The sequence below is a fragment of the Schistocerca piceifrons genome, chromosome 1, assembly GCF_021461385.2.
Source record: "Schistocerca piceifrons isolate TAMUIC-IGC-003096 chromosome 1, iqSchPice1.1, whole genome shotgun sequence".
NCBI classification, from domain to species: domain Eukaryota; kingdom Metazoa; phylum Arthropoda; class Insecta; order Orthoptera; family Acrididae; genus Schistocerca; species Schistocerca piceifrons.
In genome coordinates this window covers 284,181,561-284,199,761 of record NC_060138.1, presented here as the reverse complement: position 1 = coordinate 284,199,761, position 18,201 = coordinate 284,181,561, and the positions used below count along the sequence as shown (strand labels likewise).

At 40.2% G+C, this 18,201-nt stretch overlaps 1 protein-coding gene across 5 annotated transcripts in view; it reads left to right on the top strand.

Annotated features, from left to right (window-relative positions):
* Positions 1–18,201, top strand: part of LOC124784509 (tRNA pseudouridine synthase A) — a 116,947-nt gene that overhangs the window by 26,002 nt on the left and 72,744 nt on the right. For all 5 annotated transcript variants that reach the window (XM_047254106.1, XM_047254105.1, XM_047254107.1 and 2 more), the window contains exon 3: positions 4,012–4,178. In XM_047254106.1, the coding sequence (XP_047110062.1) occupies positions 4,012–4,178 (167 nt within the window). The remainder of the gene's footprint in view (positions 1–4,011; positions 4,179–18,201) is intronic.

Genomic DNA, 18,201 nt, shown 5'->3' with positions numbered 1-18,201 from the left:
TTGCATTGCCTTCAGGGATTTCTCTCTGATTTCCACCATGAATGTTTGGTTGTCAGTTCCAACCTTAGTGTTAATGACCCTCTAGCTGTCTGTCAAGACTGTCTGGTTCTGAACACCACTATCTGTAATAGGGTTTCTGGGAGGACATCCTTGTGTAATTTTGGTGTGAAGGTTAATATTTTATCAGTCTTGAATTGTTCTGCTGCTGTCTTGACCAGCAGCTTTCCCTCATTCCACAGAGGTAACTTGGACACCAGTTCTTTCAGCCAATCCACTGTCCACATCACCTCACGTACAAAGATCAGAGCATCCTTAATGATATAGACCCTCTTGAATTTGGGTCTTGGTTCATGTCCTCCCCAATTTTTTCGAAGTACACCATCTAGATTAGCTCCTCCTGTTGTGAGATGATGATAATAAGAGGGTAGTCTTGTTGAATAAGTGCCCTCCAAAAAACTGACATTCGAGTACAATAGGTCTGATTCCCTGTCTCCTACCTTGGCTTTTTGTGGACTGTGTTGCTCCTGTGTGCTGGGAGTAACCGTCTTGCTACCTGTTTTAGGAGTAAGGGGCCAGTTTATCCTCGTCTGTTTGTTGCCTCATTGAGTACATTCGTTCTTGTCAGACCACCAAAGTTTAGCAATGTTTTTGTTGTCAATAAAGGCAAAGGGGTGAAGGGATGGTGGCATTAATTTCCTTATTACCAGACTTTGTCCTGTATTCAATTCCAGACCTCTCCAAAGTGTTTCAACAATGCCACATGACCTGTCCTTTTGTTTCCTTCATTTTGGGACATTCCTTTTGTGGGATTATTAGATTCAAGACTTTTTAGTTCCCTCCACTTATTCTTAGTAAGCCATTCCTTTCCTTCCTTTCCTCTTTGTTTTCTTAGAATTTTCGTCCTCTATGCACCAGACAAGGCTGTAATTTTGATCTGGTCCAGCTTCTCAGTAACTTTTTCCATTCATGGAACTAGTCCCTCCCCTGTTACAGTTGTGGAAACAACTTCTGTTGGCACAGCACCATCTGTCTGGGTGTTTGATGTATCTGGAACATCAAGTTCATCAATTTTGTTTATTTTTCTACTTTCATCCAGTTTGGTTCCACAAGTATAGGGGGACACCTATCGACTGATACCAGCTGAGCCCTGCACTGCTGCAAGTATAGTTACTCAGGGAGGTTGCTTGTTGTCCCAGATGCTCCATTTGTGACACATCATTCCATGTGCCATGCACCTTCAGCATAGATCACGTCACATCTTGTGTTGGGCGAATGCTTTCATTTTGTCCCACTTCTTCCACCCAGTACACATTTTCATGTGATTTGGATGACCCAAGAGGGAGTACTTATCTCCCTCATCTCTGAAAGTGCCTACTTTTGCATGGAGTCAAGCTCCTTGGACAAAAGCAGAGGCACTATTGACAGGGCTTCATGAGTGAGTCTGTCTCATTCTGTTTTGAGGGTGTCCTTTAGAGGCCAGGGGCACTGAGCAAGCTTTGAAGAAGTGAAGAAGTGTGAAGTAGGCATCACCTTAAGAATGACATAAACTTGGAAATCAGCTACTTTCTGCGACCTAGGAAAGATGATTTGAGCATATGTATCACAGATAGCATTTAAAGTAGGGCATAGTCCTTCAGATTGTATGGTGTATACTGTTTCATAAACAGCATGGAGTGAGGCTACCCCAAAAATGTTATCCACTTTGGGATCAACTGTCACAAGAAAGTTTACTGTGACTGGGTTTTGAGTGAGTAAAACTGAAAGTTTCCATAGGCCTCAAGATTTGTCCCTGTTTCCTGCAAGATTGGAGACTCTGAACTTACATAAGGTTTGATTTAGCAAGGATATAGAGACAGCAGTGTGAAATAGCAGTTTTACTGAGAGCTTGCCTATGCATGTATCTAAGTATGTTTGCTGTGCTATGTTCCTAAGAAGTCTGCACTTCTGTGAATACATTGTTCACTTGGTTCACTTCCACAGGTCAGAGTGTGTGTTTGTGATGGAGCTACTACACCATACCTCTTGCAGATGCACTTTATTTCGCCACACCTGTGGCATGCTGTGTGAGTGGTGAAGGATGCAATATTTACTGCCAGGCAGTGGCTCTGCCATTGAGATGGCCCATCAATACAGCTGTTGTTGTCAGTGGGATCATCCAAGCTGTGGAGTAGGTGAAAGCCATGCTGGAGATGACGTGACATCCCACATAACCAGTACTAGGGAGCTGACTGCCATAATGTCTTCTTCTGTTGCAAACAAACTCTGGGCTGTCTGGACAGTTTCGAAGGCTTGAGCTATTCCTTTCATCAGAGACTGATCTGGTTTCCTCAGTGCGTGGTTTCTCACTTTTGAGTCAATGGTAAGACACATTATAATGTCCTTGATTAGAGAGTCAGGGTAGCTCTGCTCATGCAAACATTCATGTAGTTCCTGCCTAATCTGTGTAAGTCGGTGGCCCAGGTTGTGTATGGTTGATTGGATCCTTCTTTTGCTGACAAAATTCTAACCCGGATGCAGTGACATGTTTCTTCATTGAAAAATGTTCTTCTAATAAATAAAATGTGCTACGCAACTCAAGTTCTTTGGCTCTAGTTTCTGTGTTAGGTGATACAGTTCAGGACTTCCTGACAAGAAAATGGTGTTATGTCTTTCCATGATGGAAATTTGTCGGTCTGTAAAATGTAGATGCAGTCATTGGTGGTAAGTTTCCCATTTATCACTTTCTTTGTTAAAAGGTGGGAAAACCATAAATATGGGTGGCATGGAAGACTTACCTGTTACATTGGTAACATTTGTATTTTTTTAGAATAAAAAATCTGCATTAATTGTGAGTAATTTCTTAATTTATTGCTAGATTGGTTTTTAAGCCTAAAGCTTCATCTTCGGGTGCCACTAAATAATCATAAAAACATAAATGTTTGGTGATTGGGTGAGTCAGTGATGGGCGCGGGGGCCATGCCCCATTAAACACATGCATGGTAGTGTAGGACCAGCAGCCACAGGTCCTGCCTGAACAACATGACATGGAAGTATAGTAGTTGCTGAAGTTGGTCCTTGATGACAACCCACACTCTATTTTGTAAAGGTGACCTATACTCAAAATTAATGGAGAATGCCCCCGGTTTATTTGAGAGATTGACATATGTTAGAGAATGCTCCCTGGTGCAGTGCAAGCAGTCATTAAGTAAGCAATCACAGCAGTGTCCAGTTCAGGCAGTTTCAAACCCCAGTCAGTTACTAACAGTCTGAAGATAAACACCTCTAAATCAAGTCCATAGTGAGAACCAAACCAATAGACCAACCAGCACACACTTCCACTGCACTGTTACCTGCCTCAAATTAGCCATGGGCCAGCTTATACACAAGATTCTGGTAGGTTTGATAGCACTACTAAAAAAAGTTTAGTGTTGTGCATGAAAATAAAGAAGACAAAATTTTCCGCATGCTGTATTTAAGTTGTGTAAGTGGCCAAAAATGTAAACTGCACTCCCCAGAAAAATTTATTATGCTTCATGGAGGCCACTGCGTAAATGTTAACATCTCTTTATCATTTCCTTTACGTTATTTTAAGATACATCTTTTATAGAGGCAGTAATTTGAGTTATGATTATCTGTTGTTATTTTATAAGAAAAGGTGGTTTTTACTTCAGAAATACTGTATTTGTAAATTGTTAAAATACGGTCATTCCCTTTCAGTTGCTATGTGGAATTCTTTTTTTTTTTTCCTTTCAAGGCATTCTATTCTTTTTTGTTTATGTTTTAGTTGATTATCTTGAACTGTAAACAAATTTTTTTTATTAGTTTAGCAAGTGCACCGATCACAGAATATTGAGGTATTTATAGAGGAATAATGCAGATACTCATTTCAACAGTAACCTAGCTAAATTTAAACATCCTTTAAATTGATACAGTACTGGCATTGTTAATGTATGTGAGGTTTGTTTGTAAATTTTGTTTTTCACCTGGTACAATATTGATGTAAATCACTGTTATTCTGATTCTTTGATTTAGAAATCCAGGAGCAAAGACTATTGAGGAAGATTTGCTAACTGCTATGTTAAGAGCTGGTTTTATACCCGAGGAAGCTTTTACATCACCACAACAGATACAGTTTCAGAGGGCAGCACGCACAGATAAAGGTGTATCAGCAGCACGCCAGATACTCTCTCTTAAATTACGTAAGTGTTTAATTTTTTCCTCCAGAGTAGTGTTAACAATAAATTAACCCCAAAAGACTGTGAACCTGATGATGCAACTGTAACACCAGAAATGCATATCAGAGTTTCTCAGTGTGTTTGAACGCTTGCATGTGTATTTGAGTTCCAGACTAGATACAGAAGTAATAAGTTTCTTGATATTTAGTAGTTGTGTGAAAAATGGTACATTTATTACTTGCAATTAGAACAGTATCAGTAATAGGTGATTCAGAAAAAAGACATTAGCACACACTTATGCAAGTCAGGCAACTTTCCATTTACAGTGTATTTTATCTGTCACAGGCTGATGAACATAGCTTTCCAAGATCTTGATTATGTAAAATAATAATTAATTTTTTTAATATCCCATTTTTTAAAAGCACAGCTCATCAGTGTGCACAAAATATCCTATAAAATTTTAGTGTTATGTGCATTAGAAAATTTCTGTTGGGTGTTAATATAAGACATGAATTATTATAGTAATGAAAATTCCAGAATAAAAGCAATATATAAACATATAGTCAGTCTCTCACACACACATTATTGCTACACTGCTCATAGACTCACTTGAAGATCATATAAAGATTGGAAATGCCGAACATTCTAAGTGACAAACATCACACTTGTCAGAGGAATCAAAAAACAATGTATCGTTTTTTGTACATAACTTATTTGTATCTGAAACAATGAACAGGTATTCCAATACCACAGAGTTATGTTACTTATCTCATACCTGCAAAAAATTGTGAGACAAATTAGAAAATAAATAATTTATTAAAAACATTCTAGGTGCCATATCAGGGGACTAACTGGTTCCAAGTGCCAGTAAGAAAGCTTTTTTTGTTTTAAGTGCCATTAATATTGAGGCACTACATTTTATTTGTGGTAATACAAATACAGGAATGAAACAGTAATGTTTCAACTAGTAGAATTGAAGCACAAAGAACCATTTCTCATATCTTTTTAATATTTTACACGAGAATAAGAAAATTAAATTGAAGGAAAAAAATCTCTTATTATTGTCTTCTGTCTCTTACACAACTCCATGCCTGCGATCAGATGTTGCAAAGTTTACTGTGGAACTCTGTGCTGTTGAGGAAGTATTGGCAACATTATCAACATCTTTCTGTTTTGCAACTGATAAACATAACTGATGCCATACATCAACCATGCTCTTCCCTTTTCTTTTGAATACACTGACGCTTTTCCATTCTTCTGTTTCAGAGTAAGAATTTTTAATAGCTGTTTGAAAAGTATTATGAAAAGGATAGACTGCTATTCAATGTAAAGATGACACTTTGAGTTGTAGACTGGCACATTGAAAAGATAGTTACATATAAGCTTTTGGCCAAAGTGTAATTCAGAAAAGGAAAACATACACACATTCACACAAGCAAATACTCTCTCTCTCTCTCTCTCTCTCTCTCTCTCTCTCTCTCTCTCTCTCTCTCTCTCTCTCTCTCTCTCTCTCTCTCTCACACACACACACACACACACACACACACACACACACACACACACGCGCGCGCGCTGCGCGCAGCGCGCGCGCGCGCGCCTGCTCTCTCCACCAACTCTGGCCATAGTACAACTGGAATATGTTGAACAGGAGCAACAATCTGGAGTTGTTCAGGAAAGGTGAAGGGATAGCAAGGTATGGGTAGGGGAAGAGGGATCTGTGCTGCATGGTGCAGTTTTCAGGGACTAGAGGTGGCAGAACAAGGCTGTCAAGTGCAGAATTGGGAGGTTGTGGGGGAGAGAAGGGGCAGGGAACAGAAAGGAGAGCAGCAGGGAAGAGGAAAAGACTGGTGCGTGTGCCAGCAGAAGCCAGCACAAAGTGAGGATGAGGAGACATGAAATGGGAGGAGGTAACAGGACAGATGGGGCAGAAACAGTTGGTGGAGGGTATGGGACAGTAGGTTATCATAGGAGGAGGCAGGGATGATTCCAGGAGTGGAGTCCTTTCACAGGTTTATCCTACCCTGTCAGAGGATGGGCTGTCTGTGAAAGCAGCCATGTCATGTATCAGCTCTGCTGCAATCATTGCTCAGCTTTTTATTTTGGCATGACTACTAACCAGCTGTCAACCATGCTGAATCACCCAGTGGTACAATATGCAGCTGAACACAACATGCTTGATTTCAATGGCTGATTTCAATGGCTGCTTCACAACTAGGGCCATCCACATGATCCTGTCCACCACCAGCTTTTTTGAACTGCCCCGGTGGGAGTTATCCTTACAACACATTCTCTGCTCCCAAAATCTTCCCAGCATCAACCTACGGTAACCTACTTTCCCAGTGCTCTCCATCCAACTATTTTTGGCCCCTCTGCCCTGTCAGCTCCTCCCATTTCACGTCCTCTCTCATATATTGTGTGCTGCTCTCTGCCAGTGCACCCCAGGTCTTGTCCCTTTCTCTGCTCCTCTCTTTCCTCCTTCCTGTTTCCCTTCCCCTCCCTCCCACCCCACAACTCCCAATGCTGTGCTTGGCAGCCTTGTCCTGCCAGTTCTAGTCCTGCATTCTCCACCAGGCAGCACTGATTCATTTTCCCCTACCCATAGCTTGCTATCCCTTCCTCAACCCCCTCTGGATAGTTGCTCCTGTTTGACGTATTTCAGTTGCACTCTGGCCGGAACGGCTGCATATAGCAGTCATTAATGCATTAGGTGTGCTTGCTTGTGTGAATGTGTGTGTGTGTTTTTATTTTCTGAAGAAGGCTTCTGCCAAAAGCGTATATGTAACCATCTTTTCAATGTGCCTCTCTGCAACTCAATGTGTTATCCATATGGTGAGTAGCAATCAGTGTGCGATTTGCAGGGGGGGGAATGTAAATTTGTGGAGCCGAACACTGAAAGTTTTTAATAAGTCATACTATTAATACGTTTCAGTTTTCTATCATCAGAATAAGTACAACTTTCGACAAATGTGCCTCTATTTTTTTGAATTCCCCTCGTATATCTGTACCCGTATGTAGATGATTTGTAAATAAGCTTTACCTATAATGTACTTTTAAAGATATAAGAAGGGATGGCTTTTCTGATAGTGCATACACATCAATAGTGAGTTTCGGCATTAACATCTATTTATAAATAGCTGTTTAACCATGTGTAACGCCATGGTCCAAGCTAGTAACATATATAATTCTACTAACTCCCTAAGACATTCCCCCCACTGGTAAAAGCACAAATCACACCCTGGTAGCAATCAACCCTATTCGTAATATTGTTGGTATTCCAACATGGACTTTCCACTGTTAATAGCAATTTGAGATTTATGAGTATAAAATTTTAACCATACTGCATTTGGAGACTTGAAATGCTCAGCAGACTTACTAACCTCACAGTTTGGTGGCCGTTTATTAGCAACAGTATCATTTTTCTTTCTCTCTCAATTATATTTTTGAGAACCAACCACATTGTTTTGTCTGCTCATTTCTCCAGCTTTTTTAGTATTTTTGAAACCCAAACTATCTCCTTCAATTACAAAGCCATTTAATTGATAAAAAGAAAAACTTAAATGCACTTTGCATATTGCCCATACTGTGCATTGGCTAAATGGGGAAGATCTTGATGCTCAGAACTTGGAACTCTAGACAGAAGCGCTGCTTGGTACTAAGACCGTGCACCATCTAGTAATGAATGTTTGAAATATTTGCTCCATAATTTGGCTACTCGCCAAGGGACATGCAGCAGAGTGCCAACAACACAATAGCACTGAAAACACATTTTAAAAACAGTGGTACTTACAATGTTTGACATTTCCACTATTTGTATAATCTCACAAGTTTTCAAGCTTTTAGCTCTCATTAGATTTAGTATAGTGTACATTTCTCCCTCTCTCTCTCTCTCCCTCTCTCTCTCTCTCTCTCTCTCTCTCTCTCTCTCATTCTCATTCCCTCTCTCTGCAAGATACTGTCTGGTGTATTGCAGAGGGGGTACATTAGTGTGGGATTATCATTGGTATCTATTCTTAACAGTACAAGATCATCCAGTAACTATAAGGCACTGAATTTATACTTAGGAGTGGAATGCTCTTCCCATCTGCAAGTGCGCCTTAACCGTTTCATGACTGTATTAATTACAATTTTGCATACTACTGTAAAAATTGGTTTTCTGCTTCTAGAAGGGGTATTGAGTGAAACCATGTTTCTAAATTTTAATTGTTGTTTATAGATTTTTAATTATTTTAAATGGGATGTACATGTCCTGCTGGACTCTCGGAGAATTATTTGTCAAAAGAAGAAAGTAAGCACCATTATCATGTCAAACAAATTCCAAGCTAATAAGCCAGTTACAGTTTTGGCAACTGCTCACCAGCCAAAAAATATAAGATTCTTCATGAGAAAAATAGAGATGATACAACCTTAGCTACATCCTGTCCTGCATCCATAGCTGAGTACAGAGCTGTAGTGGGAGCTGTAGACCAGTTTTACCAGCAGAGAGAAGTGATGGTCTGTCTTAATTTCATTTTTTGACATTGCAATAGTAAATGGTTTCATCATGTGGGACTGTAATAATGGAGGAAAATGTGGCTAAAATTCTTTTCATCCAGCTTTCAACTAGGAGAAATATAAAGAGAAGGAAAGACAAACATTTGTTATGAAAAACAAACCAGGAATTTGTGGAGTTTTCTGTTTCGTATCAAATCGAGGTAATTAAAATAACAGATGGCACCAAGTAAAATATATAAATATAAAAATTTAGACACAAAATTGAATAAAAGGTACAAATAGACGTTCTCTACACACACTGGCCATAAGTGAAACCAATACACGAATTTAAAAGTTTTTTATCAATAAATATGTGCACAAATCTGTATATTTCTAGCAGACAAAGTAAAAAGACAATAAATACCTTTACTAAGCATATCAATTGCAAAAAGGAAAAAAAATTACATAAAACTGTGAAAACACAAGGCACACAATGCACAACTGAAAAAAATCAAGCGATATCCCGCGCATTATGTGCCAAACGATGAGCCTGTAGGCTCCAAACTGTTGATACGTTCAATGATAGGTCACAGCACCATACTTCTGTGGGACTTGTCACATCTGTTTGAACTCTGGAAAATAAAGTTGTATGTGGGACACACATCTCACTGGTCATGAAAGGCTTCAAGTCTGCAGTAGAGGGTACTTTATGTATAATTGTCACTAACCCGCTTTCCTGTTTCAGTTGTGAAGATCTACTGTTAACAACTTACCATACAAGCTCGAGCTCTCTAATTTTGCCTTTGTGGTCTTTCCACGTGATATATGTTGGAGGAAGTAATACGTTCACTGACTCCTAAGAATATACTCTATTCAAATTTTAACTGTAAACCATACTGTGATACGCTATGTCTCCATTTTAGCATCTATCACCAGAATTCAATTAACATCTCTGTGACAATTTTGCGATTACTGAAGGATCCTGTGATTTTTGTAAGCTACCTGCATTTTGAGTGGAGCACGCATTCTAAGCATCCTTTAAATGAATCTCATTCTGGTTAAGGTGTTTTCTACAGTTAGTTTTATATGACTGTTCCATTTAAAATCGCTCCTTATATATAATCCCATGTATTTAATGGTTGTAACTGTTTCCAGTGATTGTTTGGTAATCATAAAATCAAACATTAATGGATCTTTTGGCTATTTATGCACATAATTTATGAAATTATTTCAGAGGTTGAAGTGGAGAACTCTACTTTTCCAAACAAGTCAGAAAAGTGTCTTAGAATTAGTAAAAGGCTCGTATTTTGACTAAGTACCTTCCTTTCCCAAATTACTTGAAATGGTATTGATTATTTCTTGAAGCAAGCGGAAACCGTGGTTATTTCCAACTTTTGGATTGAATTTAAAAACATTTACAGTGGGCATTGTGTGAAATGAAGCCAAAGAAGTGACTGTGGGTTCTCGAAAATTTGTTTCAGCAACGTGGGACACCTATTCTGAGATAGAAAACAAGATTTCAAAGGTTCAATAACTTTCGTAACTCCTGGCAACAATGACGACCATCTCGTTTTAATACTACCTAGAACTCTAGAACTTTGTATCAACGAAATCACAGAATGATTTCAGGGCGCTAATGACCATTGAAGTTGCGCGCCACAGGGTAAATGTGTGTCGTGCTGAGTGTAACTTATTTTAAGTTGCCGTTGGTGGGGAGGCTTGCGTGCCTCAGCGATACAGATAGCCGTACCGTAGGTGCAACCACAACGGAGGGGTATCTGTTGAGAGGCCAGACAAACATGTGGTTCCTGAAGAGGGGCAACAGCCTTTTCAGTAGTTGCAGGAGCAACAGTCTGGATGATTGACTGATCTGGCCTTGTAACAATAACCAAAACAGCCTTGCTGTGCTGGTACCGCGAACGGCTGAAAGTAAGGGGAAACTACGGCCGTAATTTTTCCCGAGGGCATGCAGCTTTACTGTATGATTAAATGATGATGGCGTCCTCTTGGGTAAAATATTCCGGAGGTAAAATAGTCCCCCATTCGGATCTCCGGGCGGGGACTACTCAAGAGGATGTCGTTATCAGGAGAAAGAAAACTGGCGTTCTACGGATCGGAGCGTGGAATGTCAGATCCTTAATCGGGCAGGTAGGTTAGAAAATTTAAAAAGGGAAATGGATAGGTTGAAGTTAGATATAGTGGGAGTTAGTGAAGTTCAGTGGCAGGAGGAACAAGACTTCTGGTCAGGTGACTACAGGGTGATAAACACAAAATCAAATAGGGGTAATGCAGGAGTAGGTTTACTAATGAATAGGAAAATAGAAATGCGGGTAAGCTACTACAAACAGCATAATAAACGAATTATTGCGGCCAAGATAGATACGAAGCCCACACCTACTACAGTAGTACAAGTTTATATGCCAACTAGCTCTGCAGATGACGAAGAAATTGAAGAAATGTATGATGAAATAAAAGAAATTATTCAGATTGTGAAGGGAGACGAAAATTTAATAGTCATGGGGGACTGGAATTCCAGTGTAGGAAAAGGGAGAGAAGGAAACATAATAGGTGAATATGGATTGGGGCTAAGAAATGAAAGAGGAAGCCGCCTGGTAGAATTTTGCACAGAGCACAACATAATCATAGCTAACACTTGGTTTAAGAATCATGAAAGAAGGTTGTATACATGGAAGAACCCTGGAGATACTAAAAGGTATCAGATAGATTACATAATGGTAAGACAGAGATTTAGGAACCAGATTTTAAATTGTAAGACATTTCCAGGGGCAGATGTGGACTCTGACCACAATCTATTGGTTATGACATGTAGATTAAAACTGAAGAAACTGCAAAAAGATGGGAATTTAAGGAGATGGGACCTGGATAAACTGAAAGAACCAGAGGTTGTACAGAGTTTCAGGGAGAGCATAAGGGAACAATTGACAGGAATTGGGGAAAGAACTACAGTAGAAGAAGAATGGGTAGCTTTGAGGGATGAAGTAGCGAAGGCAGCAGAGGATCAAGTAGGTAAAAAGACGAGGGCTAGTAGAAATCCTTGGGTAACAGAAGAAATATTGAATTTAATTGATGAAAGGAGAAAACATAAAAATGCAGTAAATGAAGCAGGTAAAAAGGAATACAAACGTATCAAAAATGAGATTGACAGGAAGTGCAAAATGGCTAAGCAGGGATGGCTAGAGGACAAATGTAAGGATGTAGAGGCCTATCTCACTAGGGGTAAGATAGATACTGCTTACAGGAAAATTAAAGAGACCTTTGGAGATAAGAGAATGACTTGTATGAATATCAAGAGCTCAGATGGAAACCCAATTCTAAGCAAAGAAGGGAAAGCAGAAAGGTGTAAGGAGTATATAGAGGGTCTATACAAGGGCGATGTACTTGAGGACAATATTATGGAAATGGAAGAGGATGTAGATGAAGATGAAATGGGAGATATGATACTGCGTGAAGAGTTTGACAGAGCACTGAAAGACCTGAGTCGAAACAAGGCCCCCGGAGTAGACAACTTTCCATTGGAACTACTGACGGCCTTGGGAGAGCCAGTCCTGACAAAACTCTACCATCTGGTGAGCAAGATGTATGAAACAGGCGAAATACCCTCAGACTTCAAGAAGAATATAATAATTCCAATCCCAAAGAAAGCAGGTGTTGACAGATGTGAAAACTACCGAACAATCAGTTTAATAAGTCACAGCTGAAAATACTAACACGAATTCTTTACAGACAAATGGAAAAACTAGTAGAAGCCAACCTCGGGAAGATCAGTTTGGATTCCATAGAAACACTGGAACACGTGAGGCAATACTGACCTTACGACTTATCTTAGAAGAAAGATTAAGGAAAGGCAAACCTACGTTTCTAGCATTTGTAGACTTAAAGAAAGCTTTTGACAATGTTGACTGGAATACTCTCTTTCAAATTCTAAAGGTGGCAGGGGTAAAATACCGGGAGCGAAAGGCTATTTACAATTTGTACAGAAACCAGATGGCAGTTATAAGAGTCGAGGGACATGAAAGGGAAGCAGTGGTTGGGAAGGGAGTAAGACAGGGTTGTAGCCTCTCCCCGATGTTGTTCAATCTGTATATTGAGCAAGCAGTAAAGGAAACAAAAGAAAAATTCGGAGTAGGTATTAAAATTCATGGAGAAGAAATAAAAACTTTGAGGTTCGCCGATGACATTGTAATTCTGTCAGAGACAGCAAAGGACTTGGAAGAGCAGTTGAATGGAATGAACAGTGTCTTGAAAGGAGGATATAAGATGAACATCAACAAAAGCAAAAGGAGGATAATGGAATGTAGTCGAATTACGTCGGGTGATGCTGAGGGAATTAGATTAGGAAATGAGACACTTAAAATAGTAAAGGAGTTTTGCTATTTGGGGAGCAAAATAACTGATGATGGTCGAAGTAGAGAGGATATAAAATGTAGACTGGCAATGGCAAGGAAGGCGTTTCTGAAGAAGAGTATAGATTTAAGTGTCAGGAAGCCATTTCTGAAAGTATTCGTATGGACTGTAGCCATGTATGGAAGTGAAACATGGACGATAAATAGTTTGGACAAGAAGAGAATAGAAGCTTTCGAAATGTGGTGCTACAGAAGAATGCTGAAGATTAGATGGGTAGCTCACATAACTAATGAGGAAGTATTGAATAGGATTGGGGAGAAGAGAAGTTTGTGGCACAACTTGACCAGAAGAAGGGATCGGTTGATAGGACATGTTCTGAGGCATCAAGGGATCACCAATTTAGTATTGGAGGGCAGCGTGGAGGGTAAAAATCGTAGAGGGAGACCAAGAGATGAATACACTAAGCAGATTCAGAAGGATGTAGGTTGCAGTAGGTACTGGGAGATGAAAAAGCTTGCACAGGATAGAGTAGCATGGAGAGCTGCATCAAACCAGTCTCAGGACTGAAGACCACAACAACAACAACAATGCACAATATGTTACATTTGTTTATGTGAAGATTGGCTGGCAATCCCTGTGCCAAGTCTTGATTCTTTGCCCATCTTTCTTCATCTTACTGCAATTTCCTGGTGTTTTGATTTCACTGTATACAATAGAACCATTCACGAACAACCTCATGGATATTTGAATGCGGTGTTGTAATGCTCCCATTGGTATACTCAAATATACTTTTATTTCACAACATTTTTCTCTGTTAAGAATAACATGCTGTATTGAAACTTCCTGGCAGATTAAAACTGAGTGCCTGACTGGGTTTCGAACTTGGGACCTATGGCACCACCTTGGTGGGAAAGGTTCCAGGCTCGAGTTCCAGTCCGGCATTCAGTTTTAATCTGCTAGGAATTTTCAGTTCAGTGTACATTCTGCCTCAGAGAGAAAATTTGTTCTAAAAACACTCCCTAAAGCTGTGACTAAACCATTTTTCCACACTATCATTTCTTCCAGGAATGCGAGTCTTACATGTTTCGCAGGAGAGTGTGTATGAAGCTTGGAAAGTAGGAGATGAGATACTGGTGGAAGCAAAGCTATCAGAGTGATTATGAGTCATGCGTGACTAGATGTCAGTAGAACACTTGCCCACAAAAGGCAAAATTCCCAGATTTGAGTCCCAGTCCAGTACAAAGTTTTATTTTTTCATGCAGTATCAGTTCAGTGCACACTCTCCTACAGCACAAATATTTATTCTGAATAATGTGTACTCTTTACTAATGGCTCTCCAATCCAGCAGCAAAACAGTGTAACTGGATAGATAAAAAAAATGTACCCACCCTGTGGCGGCAAGAGAACACACACAAAAAGGTTTAACTTATGTAAGCTTTTGGAGTCAGTCGCGCCTTCTTCCGGCAGAAGAGTTTAAGGGAGTGGAAGAGGGGTGAAGGGAAAGGACTGGAGAGGTTTAGGAGAAGTGGTACATTTCGGAAAAGTCACCCAGAACCCTGGACAGAGGAGACTAACTGCATGGGATGAGAAGGAAACATCTAGTGCAGTCCCCAGCAATCAGTCTTTCCTTTTCATCCTGTCTGATAAGTCTCCCCTGACCTGTGGTTCGAGGTGACTTTTCTGAATTGTACCCTTTTTCCTAAACTTCTGAGTAGATTTTTTTTATGTGTCCAGTTGCATTATATTGTCAAAAATAGGTTATTTTCATTGTTATAGCAGCAAAATAGGTATGATACTCCGTACTCACATATGTTGTACCTTGGGCACCATTGTGCAAATGTGTTGACTACTTTCCAGAAGTCAAGGATCGTAGCATCAACTTGGGCACCAGTGTCTAATGCCCTATTGTTTTCACAGATGAACAGAGATGTATGATAATATTCTTCTTGGGTGTGCAGCCGGGTCATAACGTCTTATTGACACAATATTTCAGCGGTCCAACTGGCCGCCATCTTCAGGTGAGAGTGCTGGTACACAATCTCAACGGAACTGACTTCTCAGCGCAAGCGGGGTTCCCTATATAGGCCGCAGAAGGCCCACAACACGTGCGCGAGAAGGTGCCGTAACTGCCCTCTGGCGCAAACATACCGCGCTGCCAATGGTGGAAACAGGCGAAATCAGGATATCGCTATCAAAAATTAAAAACTATTCTGACGATCGAAACACAGACCGTTGTTTTCTAATGTCTGAAACACTGGGTTCCAAGTCTTACTTAAAAGGTAACCCTTGTCTCTCTTAATATTATCAGATAAACGAATCTCTATGGATTCTTTTAAAACCCAGTCCCAATAGTGAGATGCAGGGGCAACCATTTGTGTCTCGTCATACAGCATTCTATGTCCCTTGGTGAGACCGTGCTCCGCCACTGCAGATTTCTCAGGTTGAAGCAACCGTGTGTGCTGCTGGTGCTCAACACATCGGTCCTGAATGGTCCGGATTGTCTGACTAATATAAGCCTTCCCACAGTAGCAAGGGATCTTGTACACACCGGGCTTCCTCAAACCCAAGTAATCCTTAACAGAGCCATGAAACACTCTAATCTTGGCTGGCAGATGAAAAATACTTTTGATATGATACCTTTTTCGAATTCTTCCTATCTTTGAGGAAATGTTCCCAGCGAAGGGTAGAGAAGCCACCGATTTGCAGGTATCTTCTGGTGGTTCAGGCGAAGGTCCAAGCTGAAAAGCACGACGGATCTGTTTACCTGTATAGCCATTCTGCTTGAACACAACCTTGAGATGGTCCAATTCTTGTGTCAAGCTTTCTCCGTCTGAAATGGCATAAGCTCTTCTGGCCAACGTCCGCAGGACCCCTGTACGCTGGAACGATGGATGACAGCTAGAGGCATGCAGGTAACGGTTTCATGTGCGTAGGCTTTCGGTAAACACTGTGTCCCAGTGTCCCATCATCCTTTCTGTACACCAGAACATCCAGAAACGGAAGCTTTCCACCACTTTCCACCTCCATGGTAAACTTGATGCTAGGATGTAGGGAATTAAAATGATCTAGGAGGCGGTCAAGAGCTTCTCTCCCATGAGGCCACATCATAGACGTATCGTTGACATTTTTCCCCTTTACAAGCAAAGTCTTTTTATGTACAATGATCCATGGGATGTTGTAGTTTAACCCTATTCAGTGTCCAGATAATGTATAGGAAAAAGCCCTTCCATACACTTCCATTTGGGCCCAAGTTTATGTAATTCTACTATTGTATGCATTACATAACATGAATGTGATAGGTAGCAGCATATGCTTGACTTTAAAAAATTTAAGACTAATTCTTTTCATGATTCATAAAAGCACTGTTTGGCAACTCCCATTCACATTTGTTCCCTTATTTGGGGAAATTTTGCTTATTAAAGGAAAACTTGAGAATCATGCAATTTTTTTGTGAGTTGATTTGTCCCTTGTGTTAATAGGGTTTGTTAATATTCGAAACTCGGAACAGTAGTCGAGTAAGGATGTGACAGGTGTTTTGTAAGTAGCATTAAGAGATGAATCTCCCTTCATGTGAATTTTTCCATTGAATCTTAGCTTATTTAATGAGACTTATGTTGCCATTCTACACCTACACACATACTTACATACTGCACAGTTCACCATAAAGTGCATTGTGGAGAATACCTTGTATTACTAGTACCATTGCCCTTCCTGTTCCACCCACAAGTGGAGCATGGGAAAAACAACTGCCTACACACTTCTAAAACAATCAGCTTTTGACAATATAATGTGATTGGATAACTAAAACAATCTATTCACCAAGCAATGACAGGAGAACACACACACACACACACACACTCACACACACACACACACACACACACACACGAAGAATAGGTTTAACTCATACAAGCTTTCAGAGCCAGTGGCTCCTTCTTCTGGCAGAAGAGTTGAAGGGGAAAGAAGAGGGGTGAAGGGAAAGGACTAGAGAGATTTAGAAAAAGGGGTACAGTTCGAAAAATTACCTGGAACCCCGGGTCAGAGGAGACTTACCAGACGGGATGAGAAGGAATGATTGGTGCAGTCACCAACAATGTCTTTCCTTTTCATCCTGTCCAGTAAATCATACCTGACCTGGGATTCTGGATGACTTTTCTGAACTGTACCTCTTTTCCTAAACCTCTCCAGTCCTTCACCCCTCTTCCTTTCCACTCAACTCTTCTGCCGGAAGAAGGAGCCACTGGCTCCGAAAGCTTGCATAAGTTAAACCTTTTTTTGTATGTGTTCTCCTGCTGCCAGTTGGTGAGTAGATTGTTTTATCTATCCAGTCACATTATGTTGTTGACAAACTTCTGTATGAGGCCTAATTTCTCTTATCTTGTCTGTGGCAAAATCTGTGTTGGCAGCAGTAAAAGCATTCTGCAGTCAGCTGAAAATGCTGGTTCACTAAATTTTCTCAATAGTTTTTCATGAAAACAAAGTTGTCTTCTGTCCAGGGGTTCCATTTTAGTTCAAGAAATATCTCTACAATTCTTATGTGTTGAACAAACCTGTCCATAACAAATCTAGTGGCATACCTCTGTATTGCCTCGAGTCCCCCTTAATCAGACTTGTTGGGGATTCCAGACAATGGAACACTCGTGAATGGGTTGTACAAGTGTTCTACACATGGTATCCTTTATAGATGAGCTAAACCTTTCTAAAATTCTCCTGACGAACCGAAATCGCCCAGTTGCCTTCCCTACAATCGACCTTACATGTTTGTCTGTCTCATATCAGTATACAATGTTACATCGAAATATTTAATCAACATGACTTGTCAATCAGCACACTATTAGTACTGTATTTGAACATCACAAGTTTATTTTTCTGTATTGTCTTACATTTTCTACTTTTAGAGCAAACTGCCATTCATTCCAGCAAATAGAATTTGTAAGTCATCCTGTGTCCTCCTGCAGTCAGTCATTGACGATACTTTCCCGTACACTTCAGTGTCATCAGCAAACAGACACAAATTGCTGCTCACTGTATCTGTCAGATCATTTATCTACATCGACATCAGTTCTTTGCAAACTACAGTGAAGTACATGAGGGTATGTCCCATTGTACCAGTTATGGGGGCTTTTTCCTATTTAATTCACATGTGAAATACAGGAAGAGTGATTGTTTAAATGTAATTAATCTAATCATATCCTCAAGATAACCATGGGAG